This window comes from Condylura cristata, unplaced genomic scaffold (genome assembly GCF_000260355.1).
Source record: "Condylura cristata isolate star-nosed mole 26May11 unplaced genomic scaffold, ConCri1.0 scaffold00005, whole genome shotgun sequence".
NCBI lineage: Eukaryota > Metazoa > Chordata > Mammalia > Eulipotyphla > Talpidae > Condylura > Condylura cristata.
Window position 1 is genome coordinate 12,972,742 of NW_004567106.1, and position 14,904 is coordinate 12,987,645.

General features: G+C 40.7%; 1 protein-coding gene across 2 annotated transcripts in view; it reads left to right on the plus strand.

Annotated features, from left to right (window-relative positions):
• Window positions 1-3,915: 3,915 nt before the first annotated feature.
• C1GALT1 (core 1 synthase, glycoprotein-N-acetylgalactosamine 3-beta-galactosyltransferase 1) overlaps window positions 3,916-14,904 on the plus strand; it is a 25,147-nt gene continuing 14,158 nt past the window's right edge. Inside the window, exon 1 of one of the 2 annotated variants that reach the window (XM_004677114.2) lies at window positions 3,916-4,065. In XM_004677114.2, the coding sequence (XP_004677171.2) occupies window positions 4,059-4,065 (7 nt within the window). In that variant the 5' untranslated portion in view covers window positions 3,916-4,058. Of the gene's footprint in view, window positions 4,066-4,556; window positions 4,638-14,904 lie in introns of those variants that run through there. The other variant, XM_012720741.1, reaches the window with a different exon arrangement.

The window sequence follows — 14,904 nt, forward strand, 5'->3', positions numbered from 1 at the left end:
TACTATTTAACTGGGACTTGAATCTTACAGTAAGATGACCTTACTCATGCTAAAATATTTATCTTGAGGTCAGTCATACCACCAAACTGCACTGTCAATAAATACCTCTGGTAGTCTACTGTGGTAACCCTTCCTCTGTATGCCCGACTCATCCTCTCTGAAAGAACTACTGTTAAGTGCAGTTTTGCTTTTGGATAATCTCTTAGGCTCAGAGCAAATTACTGGTTAAATGTGTTTATTATTAAGTATGTTTAACTACCACTGTATGTTACCATTACCATAAATGTGGGCAGGTACCCAGTCACAATTACAAATTAATTCATGAAAAGAAAAAAATGCCATCATAATTATGTATTCTTTTTAAACTGCAGTAAATTTTCAACAGGCTAATAAAATGAGATCTGACATCTAATAACCTACCATGCTACCATACTCTTAAACCCCAACAGCTTACTATGAATGATGCTAATATTTTATAAAAATACATAGTAAAATCAATGAAGAGTTATATTACTTCTTAAAAGAAAAGTGTTCATGGCATACACATCTAAAATAATAAGTGCTTAATTGCATAAAAATAAAAACAGTATAGATCTCATATACCTACTGTAATTAAAAGAATATAAATGAGGGCCCTCCCTGGTGGCACAGCGGGTTAAAGCACAGCACTAAGAAGCTAAAGTCACTTCAGCATGAGTTCAATCCCCACCCTGGAGGTGATCCACATGGCGTGGCAGACTTCTCCTGACCCACCCGCTGCTCCCCCCAGCAGTGTACTTCGTGGATCTGCCTGTTCTACTTCCCACTCTGTCTCTGGTGAATCCTCTGGCCTGTATCCCAGTTCTGTATGCATAAATAAATAAATCTTTTTTAAAAAAAAAGAATATAAATGCTTTACAATTACACCACCATTATCGGTTTTATTGATTCCCTTTTGAGACAGGCTGGGATTATTTTCCACAATTTCTACCTCGGTAAATTGAGATTTAACAGGGTTTAGGTTACATGCTATGGGCCACTCAGTTACTCAGTGGTAATAGCAGAAGCATTAGTTAAATTTCAAGGATTCTATTGCTCTATTTATGTGTTTCTTCCAGAATGGTCAGGACTCAGAGCTCTGACAGATTCAGTTGAACTCTCTAGAATCATGTCAGGAAGCCCTAATATAAAACAGATGTCACGGATCACAGATAAGGCTAGTAGTGGGATGTCAGATGGGGGCACAAAGTAGAGAAGGGACGTAACTGTGCAGGAGGATGCTTTGGTGGTGGATGTGGGGTGGAGAGGTATGAATACAGTTCCCCACAGTGTTGTAAACCAAAGTTACCTTCATAAAATGACAATTTTTTAATCAAAAATTAAATAAACTACTAGCAATGCCTACTGCCCTGCATCAAGTATTTTTAAACACATATATTCTGTTCCATTCTCTGACATACTAATGAAGCATCATTCTAGACAGTCTGAGGGTTACCTGTATTTCAAATAGAAGGATCTGGGCATTCTATATATAAAGTATATCTTTTTTTTTTTTAAAGATTTATTTATGCATACAGTACTGGGGTGCAGGGGTGGTGAGAAGATTCACCAGACACAGAGTGGGGAGCAGAACAGCAGATCGACAAAGTACACTGTGAGCAGCGGGTGAGACAGGAGAGGTCTGCTGAGCCATGTGGGTCACTTTCAGGGCAGGGGATGGTAGCGCTGCATTGTAACAGCTGTGCCATCAGTGAGGGCCCCATAAAGTATATCTTTTAAAATAAACACAACTTCCTTTTTTCTAGTTTATAATGTGGAAGAACTGATTGATATCAATGCCCTGACTAAGAAGTTACCCAAATTCGTAACTGCACAGTTTTGCAAAGATTCATGCATAAGGAAATGTATCAAAGAGTTGCTTATAACAGTAAAAACTGGGTGAAAAGAACAAATTTCATCAATAGAATCTTGATTAAACGATGGCACATCCACTTAATAGCCCCTATGTAACTTTTGAAAATGTTATTCAGTACACATAGTGAAGAAAGAACTGTGTACATAAAAAAGATTCCGTTTTATAACTATTAATGTTTTTATCTTTTTTTTTTTTTTTTTGCCTTGGACATGTGTGGAGGAATGTAACATGGACTTTTAAAGACAGCTTTCTCTGGATTATAGAATTTGGACAACAGTTTTTGCCTTTGTTTGAATAAAAGTGTATCAGTTCCATGAATAAATAGATATTTTTTAAAAAATGTGAGTAGGACAGGGTTGATTTGATCTGATTGTTCTTATCAACACACTGCTTGCCAGCAATTTTCTTAGACATGCTGTTCATGAGCTTATCCTTGGAAGGTTTCCTTATCTCTACTCACAGAAAAAAATGTTATTCCTTATTCATTATAACTTTCAATAAAAGTAAAATGAGATAAGGGATCTAGTGGTTTGCCTGCTTTGCTTTCCATTTGGAAGGCTGTGACTTCTGAAAGGGTGTCCTTTCCCAGTTTACAGTAGCTTTGGAGAGTAAATACATAAGGCTGGGTAATAACCATAGACAGACTGAAGACAACAGAAGAGGATGGAGAAAAGGATGGAAAGGACAGAAACCTGGAGGCACCGGCTAGGGCAAGGGCACTAACCTGAACATCAGGATACTGGCACTTCTTTTCTAGCAAGGCCTATCAGATTATCTTTTGACTTGAGTTGCCTCATCTGAAAAATGAGAGGTTTGGATAATAATCACTAGACATTTCAGAATTCTTTTGGAAGATTCTTTTGAATCCATTAGGGGCATATCCTGGCAACTACCTTACAGCTGAAACTAAACAAAGTAAAGGAAAAATAAAGGCAACTTGAATATTTGTTTAATATTTCTTCCAGGCATGTGGCTAAGTAACATGCCACAGAATCAAGCCCAGGGTCCACCTGCCTAAGGGCTAAGCTAAGAGGCGTTAAAGAACTACTTCCACGGGGCACTGAAAGGAAGCAGGTAGCTTTTCACCCTCAGGCCAGTCGGGTAGCTGGTGATTAACACCAGTAATGCCAAGCCCTTACCTCCATCTCCCGACTGCTGTGGAGTCGCCTCAAAGGCTGGCAGGCTCCTCCCTCTCATCCAGAGACGGCTTTCTGATTCCAATTCCGTTTGTCAACTAAAGGGGAAATGAGTTTTACAGTGCCCGGAGGAAGCTCTTCCTGCTATTACCTTAGAGCACCGAAGTAATGACAGAACCAAAGACCAGGTGTGCCCACAGAAAGCTCTGTGGCACCACTAAGCGGTTTTTCAGTCCTTCCTGGTTCACACATCGGGTTACCCAAAACCCCTTCGCAGAGCTCATCTCGCTCTATTTCCTTTCATTAGGGTCAGAGAGACACTGCGGAGGGAATAAGAAAGGAATACGAAGGCTAAAGGTGGAGAACGGGCCGGGGTGGGGATAGTGGGGGAAGAGCTGGTCGAGAGCACACTAGAAGCCAAAAGACTCCAGCTGCGTCCGAGATCGTCCCTCAAAGGTCCCTCGGGCACGCCCAGCTTCAACCCCTGCTGTTTCACTGCTTCAGCCCTCCCGGGGTCCGGAAACCGGTGCGCAACCCACAGCAAGACCAGGAAATCGGAGGCCGGGTGCGAGAAACCGCGAGCCAGTGCCACCGCGGACTACAGAAGCGCGGACCTCCCAGACCCCTTCGCAGAGGGGCGGAGCGTGTCCTCGACGGCCAATCCCCGCGTCCGCACGTCGCCGTCTCCCCGCCCCACTCACCCTGCCCCCTCTCGCTCCGCCCTTCCCCGGGGCTGGTGCGGCCGCGGCTACGTCAGAGCTCGCAGACCTCTGGGTGGCGGCTGCGCCGTTGGCGGGCCGCGGCCTGGACGCGCTGCGGGGAGGGGAGGAGCGAGCGGGCCGGAGCGCGCGCTGGGCCCGCCTCGGCCGCCGCCGCCGCCTCCGCCCGGCAATAATCTGGGCGGCAGCGGGCGGCGCTGGCTATCTGCCACGAGCCACTTCTGCGGCTATAGAGAGGAGCGAAGTTCGTTGGTCTCGTGTTGTCCCCCTCTCCCGCCCCCAGGAGGGGCGAGAGGGAGCCCGCCGCCGATGTCAGGTACGGCCGGCGGAGGCGCCCTCAAGCTTTCGGTCCAAGGTCTCGACTCCCCTCGCCTCCTCTTCTCCGAATGTGTGTGCAGGGTCGGGGGGCTGGGGCAGCGCGGCGCGTGGGACCCCGTCCTGGGCGCTCCCGAACAGGTGTCTCGGGGTCGCCGCTGGGGCAGGGGGCGTGCGGGCTCCCGAGGGAGGCGCGGAGTGTCTCCAGCTCCCGCACCTCTGCGCACTCCCGGACGGGCGCCCGCCTCTGGGCCGCTATTTTGTTGACTCGCAGCCTACTCTCTCGGTCGCGGGTCCTTCCCTTTTGCCCTCTCCCGCCCCTCCTAGCGCCCTTCCTGCCGTCGGGTGGCGACAGTGAGGCGCGAGCCGAGCCGTAGCTGGGGCCCCGCCGCTTAGCGGTCCTGCCCCGCCGGCCCTCCCCGCCCCTCTGACCTCCGGCTCCTGCGGGACGCGGCGCTCAGGTGCGGGCACTTCTGCCGAGGCTGTGGGGCTACCGCGCAGCCCGAGCGCCCTGCGAGCCGGAGCCTTCCACAAGTGCCGGGGGACTTCCGTGGTGCCTTCTCGGATCAGCAGGTTTGTCTGTGGCTCATTTACTTTTAAAAATTTCTCTGCCTTTGGCATCGAGAGCGAGCCAGGTGTGTTTGAGCACTTGCACGTAGGAGAGAACAGAAGTTTTTTCCCTGATTTCCTCCCCGGCACAAAGTGGGATGACTTTGGTGGGTGCTGACGAGTGATGGCTATACAGCTTTGAATGTGGGCAGATGCTGGCCTCTTAAAAGGTGAGCGTGTTTGGGGGCATTATTCTTCCCTAGCTTTTACCCTCACCCCTTATTTCTTTAAAAAATAGCAGACTAATAGAATGTGTTCTAGAAAAGTGGGCTAGGTTTATACTAGCATTCTCAAAATTCGTTATAGATACAGCGATATATATTTTTAAAGCTTTTCAGATTGGAAATCTTATGCCAACCATGAATTGATTTCTCTATGAATGTAAGTTAGGTAGATATAAAATTAGAACTTTAGTGCCTCCCAGTGAATCATTAGGTCAACTTGTAAGGGGCAGAAATATGTTCATTTACTAAAGTTGGGCATAAAACATAGATTCTCTACCTGGATACCAGAAAAAGTCATGCATAATTTCAAGTTGTATAATTCTGGTGTATGTTTAGTCTGGGAATATGAGTTTCTAGAAGGTATTTAGAAGACTGCTATCCACACCCTATATCAGATCAATGTCAGATGAACCTTATGCACATGATACTGTGTGTTCTAAGTAAACTACTTATTTATACCAGCCTTAGGAATATATTTTGCTATGCAATTTAAATGAATATAAAGTTGCAAGTTACCAAACTACTCCTTTTACCATATGTTAAGTGATACAGTATCGAAAGTATGACTCATTTAAAATTCTTCACAGGAAAAGAATACTAGTGGAGAACTATTAGTGTCTTCTTTAGGTTGTGTAGAATGTGTGAAAAGAATACTAGTGGAGAACTATTAGTGTCTTTAGTTTGTGTAGAATGTGTATCTTTTAATTGAGGATTAAGCATTTTAAGATAGCTATCATTTTTCTTGAAAAAAAATTTTTTTGGAGTATAGATTTTATTAGTTTATTTCTGAATAAGTTCACTAACCACAAAATCTTAGAATTTTATCACGAACTTATTTGGGAATACATACAATAAGTCAGTATTCTCCAGTCATAGAAACACAAAAGTGTGTCACTAACAACTTGTACGTTAACATGGACTCTCCCGAATGAAAATTGCATTATACAGCTTGTAAACTGTAGAAAGTATGATAGTTTAAAATCGTCTTTGGTGAAATCATTGATTGTAATTCTTGTGACAGTGCAGCTGTAAGCACACATTAAGTAGGAAATGGACAGCTTAATCGTGAAATTCAGTTCAGATTCACTTAAAGTTTCAAGCTTTTCAGTACTATCATGTTGCTTTTAGAAGGTTTGTTGAGAATTGTGTAAAACAGCTACTGTAGAGATGAGGTGGAAAAACAGGTATGACAAAATTCTTTTATCCAGTGTTCAGTGGGGGTAAGGTCATTTATTTTTTAAAAGAAAATGGAGACTTATTCCTTAAAAAGAGAAGATAGCATTTAATCTGAAAATCTAAATGTATATTTAATAAGTGCTTACATTTTCACTTTGCAGCTATTCAAATATCTAAGAAATCTGTAGTTTGAAAATAGGAAGTGACCTTGGAGGAAAAAGACATTTGTGAAATAGGAAAGCCTAGAAAAAAGTAGGAGAAATTGGGGCCCTCCTTAACCCGCTGCACTGAGAAGCTAAAGCCACTTCCGCATGAGTTCGATTCCACCTGCCCAGGAGGAGATCCACATGGCTAGGCAGACCTCTCCTGACCCTCCCGCTGCTCCCATCAGCAGTGTATTTCGTAGATCTGCCTTTTCTGCTCCCCACTCTGCCTCTGGTGAATCCTCTCACCCTTTAAAAACAAAAAAAGTAGGAGAAATTATCTAGAACCTGAATTGCCTACACATTAAAGGAAAACACTGAGAGCACAATATTCAAGTGGAAAGTTTCTGAAACAGGAAGTATGATTGATTTACAATGAGAACTCTAAGTGCATTTTTTTAAAAGATTTATTTATTTGTACATACAGAACTGGGGTACAGGCCAGAGGCTCAGGGGTGGTGAGAGGCTTCACCAGAGACAGAGTGGGGAACAGAACAGGCAGATCGAGGAAGTACACTGCTGAGGGGAGCAGCGGGCGGGTCAGGAGAGGTCTGCCACGCCATGTGGTCTCCTCCGGGGCAGGCGGGAATCGAACTCTTGCGGAAGTGGCTTTAGCTTCGTAGTGCCGTGCTTTAACCCGCTGCGCCACCAGGGAGGGCCCCTAAGTGCATTTTTAAATCGGTATAAGTTGGATAAGAGGCAGATTTTGAAATTACATGCCACTTGATGTAGTCATTTGCATTCTTGGCCATTAGTTTTCTAGGATTTTTGTAACAAAGTACAGCAAACTAGATGGAGAAGTTTATAGTCTGGCTGTGTTGGAGGCTAAGAAGTCTAAAGGTAAGAAGTTGCCGGTGCCATGCTTTTAGAGTCATAAGGAAAAATCTGTTCCATGCTTTTTAGCTTATTATGTCACTGGCGATTCAGGGCATTCCTTGACAAACAGCTATACAACGTCAGTCTCTGCCTCAGTTGTTCCATGGCATTTTCCAAGTGTGTGTCTGTGTTCATATGTTCCCCTTCTTGTAAGGATACCTGCAGTCATGTTGACTGGGCTCCATCCTAATGACCTCATTTTGATTACAAATCTTCAAAAAGCCTATTTCTCAGTAAGGCCACATTCATAGGTAGTGGGGTTAAGACTTCAACGCCAATCTTTTTTTAATGGGGAGGGACACAGTTATATGCTGATAATCATGTAATTTATCTTTTACAGGACTCAGTAAATTCTTACTGCCTTGTGATAGATCAAGTCAGAGGATGCACAGTGGGAACAGAATTGGAGGCTTCTAAATTCATTTTCCTGCTTCAGTGCCTACTATGCCCAGTTGTAGAGATAAAGCAGTAGACAAAAATCTTTGTCTTGTGAAATTTACATTCTAAACTACTGATTCTCAAAATCAGTATTTTGGATCCACAACATCAACATCATTCTGAGAACTAGTTAGAAATGCATCTAGTTCCATGTTTAAAACTCTACTCTCCTCCCCCCAAATGAGAAACTTTTTAAAACAGGTCATCAATTCTGACTCGGGTTTGAGGGTTATTGATCAAGATGGAGAAAAGCAGTGACAAATATGCAAAATACATGTTAGCTACTAATAGGTGCTGTGATTGGTCAAGGGAAGACCCTTGAGAAGTAAAGACTTGAAGGAGTTAGGAATGAACCCTGTAATTGGGTGAGGTATATCATCAACAGAGAATAGCAAATACAAATATATACCATGCTTGGGGAACAGCATGGAGCCCCAAGAGGTAGAACACAAAGGAAACAGTAGTATATTCAGTTTATAGATTTCTGTTTATTTTTGAACCATGAAAACCTAAGGCTAGGAAGATAAATGAAGGATTTTGAGCCAGTGAGTGCATGATCTGATTTACATTTGGAAGATCATTCTGGTTACTAGTAACAGTGGATTGAAGAACAAGAAGAGGAAAGACGGGTCAAGTTGATTAGGAGGCTGTTGCAGTGGTTGAGAGAGAGGGGGAGAGGATGAGAGAAAAGTAATTTAGACCAGGGAGGCAGCAGTGAGTGAAGCCATTAATACAGTGGCTTCCTACTCTACTTCATTCATCCTTCTTCAGAGGCAACTGGTGTTACAACTAATCTTTATATTCTTTTCTCCCTCACTGTCCCCCCACTCCCCCCAACCCCACTTTGGTTTGGAAAGGCCTAGAGACTTTTGGTTATCACCTCTAGGTGGAGCAGTGCTACTAGCATCTAGTGAGTGATCAAAGATTCAAAGCTATCTTTATCAAAATTCCAAATATTTTTTCCCAGAACTAGAAAAATCCATCATAAAATTCATACAGAATGTCAGCATGCCCCAAAGAGACAAACAATCTTGAAAAAAGAATAAAACTGGAAGTCTCATACTCCTAATTTCAAAATAGAACAGTGGAATAGAGAGCCCAGAAATAGACCCTCACACTTAGAATTAAAGGGGAACTAAGTATATTTAGTGGCACAGGGTAGTCTTTTTAACAAAAAATGCTGGGGAAACTGATATGCAGAAGGATGAAACTGGACACCACATACAAAAAAACTAAATGGCTCAAAAACCTAATATAAGACCTAAGATTATGGAACGTTTAATAGAAAACAGGACAAAAGTTTTATCACATTAGAATTGGCAATGATTGATTGAATATGACATCAGGGGCATATGCAACAAGAAAAAGTAGTCAAATTGGACTTCATGAATATTTTTAAAAATACATCAAAAGACTGTCAGTAGAGTAAAGCAGGCAACCCATCTTAACCATTTTTAAATGTACAGTACAGTGATATTCAGATCATTTAATTGTAGTGTAACCACCACCACTACCTTCTACCACCATTTGAACCTAATGATGTTCAAATTGGTATTTTCATCTGGCAAAGTAAACTCAATACCCATTATCAATGTACTCCCCACTCTCCTCTCCTGTCTATTCCTGGCAACCACCATTCTACTTTCTTATTTGCAGTGACTACCTTTTTTCTTGCTTATTTCAATAGTCTCTCTTTGTCTTTTGACAGTTTAATTATGTGTTGTAGTGAGTCTCCTTGATTTCATCCTACCTAGCATTCTTTGCACTTCTTGAATTTTTAAATTCACGACGTCTTACATAAATTTGGTGAGTTTTGACTCTCCACCCCCGCCAAAATCTCTCTGTACCCTTTTCTTGCTTTCTGGGAGATTCCCATAATGTGAATATTGGTTCACTTGGTGATATCCCATAAATCTCATGGTCACTTCACTTTTCTTCATTCTCTTTCTTCTACTCAGTAATTCCCATGGTTATATCTTCAGTTTCACAAATTCTGTTTTCTGCCTGTTCAAATCTGCCTTAGTGAGTTTTTTTTTTTTTATTTCTCTAGTGGATTTTTAAAAATACTCTAGTGAGTTTTTTTTATTTTGGCAGTTATACTGTTTGGCTCCAGAGTTTCTTTTAGGCTTCTTTTTAGTTTTCTGTATCGTCATTGATATTTCCATTTTGGTCTTATATTTTCTTCTCAACTTTGCCTTTGTCTTCTCTAAGTTCTGTAAGCATGTTTAATACAGTTATTATTATTTTTTCTGGTAGAATAACTTGCCATCAGGACTTTCTTGGTACTGTTCACTGACTTTTTATTTTCCTTTGAGTGACTCATACTTTTGTTTCTTTGTATACCATGTGATTTTTTTGTTGTTGTTGAAAGCTGTGGGCATTTGAACCTAATGATGTCATAACTTTGGAAGTCAGTTTCTCCTCTTTCCTTTAGATTTCTAGAGTTTTATTTTTGATAGCTTTAGTTTTTCTCTTGTCAAGAATCAGTCTAAAAGTAAACTTAAGGTCTTTTCAGGTCTTCTCTGAGCCTGTGCCTTTCCCTGGTCATGTAGTCACTTTCTAATTTCCCCTGCATGTGCATGCTTTTGGTAGTCTTTAGCATCAAACTCCCAACGTGAGGAAAAGGAAAAATGAAGACAGAAAAAAAGGCTTAACCCTTTAAATTCCATGGCAGTCTCTTCTGCTAGAGAGGGACACTTTGTAATGATGATGGGAGAGGCAACAACAATAGCTCCCTGTCTTTGTTTTTGTCCCTCAAAACAGAAGACTAATTGGTGATAAGAAATAGATGTCCTCCCTGGTGGTGTAGGGGGTTAAAGCAGAGCATTGTGAAGCTATTGGCAGTCCTAGACAGGGAGTGACCCACAGGGTACAACAGACTTCTCTCTCGCCCACTGCTCCCCTCAGCAGTGTATTTTGGTCAATCTGCCTGTTCTGTTCCCCATTATGTCTGGTGAATCCTCTCACACATACACCCCCACATACACCACATACACCACCCCCACACCTCTGGCCTTTCTCCCAGTTCTTATAGGCATAAATAAATAAATCTTTAAAAATAAATAGATCTCTGATATTTGGAAGATAGAGTTCTTATTGCACATAGCTGCTGTTCTTGAGGAATTCATAGTTTATTGGAAAGAGGTGACATTCTTACTACAATACAGCATGACAAGCATTTAGTAGGTGTGACTAAAGGAACAAGAAACTCTTTGATGAAAGAGCAGTTAATTTGACCATGGACAAGACAGATATGGATCATGGAAAGTACTGGCACTGTCCTGTACACAGAAGTGAGGAGGGCACTACAGTCATAAAAAATAGAGTGACCAAAGTCATTAATGTGAAAGGTCATGACAAAATTGAGAATGAATGACTGTAGGGTTTATGGATAACAGAGTATAGAAATAAAAGTGCAGAAAGATACACTAGATCTTGTATACCAAGTAAGCAGTATGGCCTTGATTCCCTGGCAGTGGAAAGTATTTTTTAAATGAGACTGCTCTGTGATCCTTTTTAAGCTATTGGAGAAGAGATGTTAAAAAAAAAAAAAAAAAAGCTGAACCTGTGGAAGAATAATTAAGAAATGGAGGGAGAAAAGTCATCATACAGTGATAAAATAGATGTAGAGACATAGCTTGATTGGGGGTTAAGGGGTAGGTAAGGTGAGATACTTGCCTTTTTATTTCAAATCTACTAATATTGTACTACTATATTGTGCAAAGCTGAATTGACCCATTCTAGAATTTCTTCAGACTCCTTAGGATTTTTTTCATAGACCATCATGTCTGTGAAGGTTGTTGACCTCTATGAGTTCATCTGAATGATATGATTAATGGTCCCTAGGTCATGGTTACAAGTAATCCATCTAAAGGTCTTAGTGCAGGGCCCACATGTTAGCTATAATTTTCTTCTCAGTAATTCACTAAGATGTTATTCTGATCTATAATATTTACTAAAAATTAATGATAATCCTTCATAATAGGCTTTAGGTATTTCTTTATACTATACTGGATTTCCTGATTTTTTTTTTTTTACAAAAACAATGGCACAAAACTACCCTTTAGACAATAAAATAAAAACATAAGAGCATTTCTTTTGCATCTGAAATCTCCATTGTGGAGCTTGGAAATCTCTATTTTTTTAATGTTACTCATGTAATTCTGATTGTGCTTCAGATTTGGCGAACATTTGGCATTGGTAACTTTCCCCTACTCATTTCAAATTAATATATATTTAAGCCCCTTTAAGGAACAATGTGGTTAAGCAATGTCTTTCATTCTGAGTACTTTGGCACTCTTGTTAAGAATCTAAAGAGTGGGAATGATTTTTGCCAGAATTGAGTGTGACTTGAGGTACATTCCACCCACATGAGATGGCTGTTTTATTTGAGAAATAAGAGAAGGGATGGGGAAATACAGAAATGCACTCATAAAGGAGTAATCCTTGAGACTGGAAAGAGTTAGGGTAAAAGCAGGGATTAGGGATGAGCCAGCATATGCCTACTGATAAATGTTCTGGAGGAGGAAGAGTATGGAAGGCATCAGGAGGCATAACAAAATATTTTTAGATTGAAGACAAATTATATAAGTCAGTTTTTTATGCACTCACCTCCCAGGACAGGCACCTTACTGAAAAAGTACCTCCTTAGCTTAAAAACCCTATCCATAAATATGTCCCTAGCTTGCTACAAACATTCTTCATGCTGTGCAAGTGGACTTGTTCAAAGCTATCTTCTAGGAGAGCAATTGGATGGCAAGTTAGTATTCATAGTTGCTAGAGCTAGGCTAGCACTTTATTCATAGTTACTAGAGCTAGATTAGCACTTCCTTTACTTCAGGTATCTACTGTGATAATGAAAGTAGGGATTTTTCTCAGGCCTGATTCTTATCAGTCACAGTGCATTCTAAGTGGTACTGAACATTGTTGTGACTAGTGCTTTGTCCTCCAACACTAGGAGTGGTAGACTGTAACCTTTCTAATACTGTAATTAGGAAGTGATTGCATCTGGTATTAAGGTGAGGAAAGCCCCAGTCAGGACAAAAAAAAGGGAAAAATCAAAACCAAATGTGCTAGAAGGTAATGTCAGTGTGCAGATGTGCAGAGTTGCTTTCAGTATGGCTTCTCCATAATGTTACCTTAATAGCCTTCCTCCCAAATCACTGCCGCGATCTTACTCTGACAGTCTTTCTATGTATATATTTACTTAAGAAATTTGAAGTTATACCTTTATTTTTCTGCCTTCATGTTTTCAATTTATGGTATAGTAAATCCTCAATGAAATTGATTGTCAGTCGATGCTTGGAAACTGAAAGGATATATAACAAAACCAAATCCTCACATTACATTGTTCCGTTCAACTGGAAGTTGAGGAACTGTTGTCCTTTCAAATCATTTATATATTGTAGGTCAAGTCTTGATAAACTGTATTCCTATGCAAAAGGGTCAGTCACACTCTTAACACCTGACTGCAAAACTGAGGCAATCTGAGGTGGAGGGTAGAGGTGGAGAGTCGCAGGTGGGAGTGCGAGAGGGAAGGCCCCAGTGGACTGTGATAGGAGTTTATTTGGGGCACTGGTAGTGGGCAGAGTGTAGAAGTATGCATTTATAGAGGTTTGGACCTACAAATCCCAAAGCAGATACAAAGATGTAAACTTGCTTTATCTAAATACAATTTGGGGGGAAAATAGGTCCCCAAAAATCCCCAACTACAAATAATGCTTTTCACTAGCTAGTTAGCAGATCTGAGGCGAGATTCTTAAGGAACTTCTTCATTTTTAAAATAGCAAGACTTACTTGTACTTCATAAAAATAGTGATAATTAAAAGAAATACCTCTTTTTAAACAGGTACATTTCCATGAAGGACAGGACTTATCTATTAAATAGATACTTGAATAGCTTTCTTTGACTTTTTTTAATGGACTTCAAGATTTTGAGAGTAAAGAATTGCTTATGTTAGGAGGGCTAGTTTCCCTTGGATTGCTCATTACACCTTTGGACATGGGTTGTGCTAGAGGTCTATTTGAATGGGAAGAGGACAGTAAGGAGAAGGAATTTGAGGCCCCTACTCCCCCCTAGGAAAACAACAAAAAAACTTGATAGATTTATTTTTTTTCTTTTTTCAGCTTCTGGAAAATTTACTGTGGAGAGTTCAGTGAACTTAGGAATACGCTTCATGCATGAAGATGTACCTTTCTGAACTTGAAGGTACATTTAAAATAAGAACAAAGGTGTAAATAAGTGCCTGCTAGTTTCATTCTGGTTATTTACATTTCAACTATTGAGCAATTTTGCTCACACTTGTTCCTTTACCTCTCCACTTCCTCTTAGAGTCATACTGTTCAAACTAGAATTAACTATTTAAGAGAAGGCCTAAGATACAACACAGTGAATGAACATGATATAGGCAGGCCCATGACACCAATTTTATACTTAGATTTTGGGATAAATACTTTTATATAAAATGTATTAAATGGGATATAGTAAAACTTCACATGAAGATAATATTTATATAAACTTTTTACTAAAGTGAATGTTAATACAGAAAAGTATATATCATAAGTGTAAAGCTCAATACTACAAATACAACAAACTACATAACTTTGTCTGATATTAACATACTAACATAGTGTTTAGATGGTATATCTTTTTCCATTCTTTTGCACTTAACTTTCTGAACATATTTAATGTATGTTTCTTTTTTTAAAATGGAGTTTCTATTTTTTAAAGATTTACTTATTTATGCGTATAAGAACTGAGGTACAGGCCAGAGGTGTCTGGGTTGGGGGATAAGAGGATTCAGCAGAGACAGAGTAGGAAACATAACAGGCAAGTCTGCTTAAATACACTGCTAAGGGGAACAGTGGGAAAGATAGGCAGGTCTGCTGCATCATGTGGTAGCTCCCTGCTAAGATGGGATCAAACTTCTGTTGCAGTTTCTGCTGACAGCTTCATAGTGCTGTAACTTAACCTCTTGGGCTACCAGGGAGGCCCATAAGGTAGTATCCTATAAGCATCATGTAAATGTTTTTTTCCTCTAGTCTGACTGGCAATCTTTACCTTTAATTGACATTTTCAGTCCATTTAGAGTTAATGTACTGGCTGATCTATTTGTGTTTAAGTCAACCATAGTACTATTTGTCCCACCTATTCTTTGTTCACATCTTTTTTCAACCTTGTATTTGATTAAATGTTATTTAATCAGGGCCCTTCCTGGTGGCGCAGCAGGTTAAAGCACAGCACTAAGAAGCTTAAGCCACTTCAGCATGAGTTCGATTCCCTCCTGCCCCGGAGGTGACCACATGGTGTGGCAG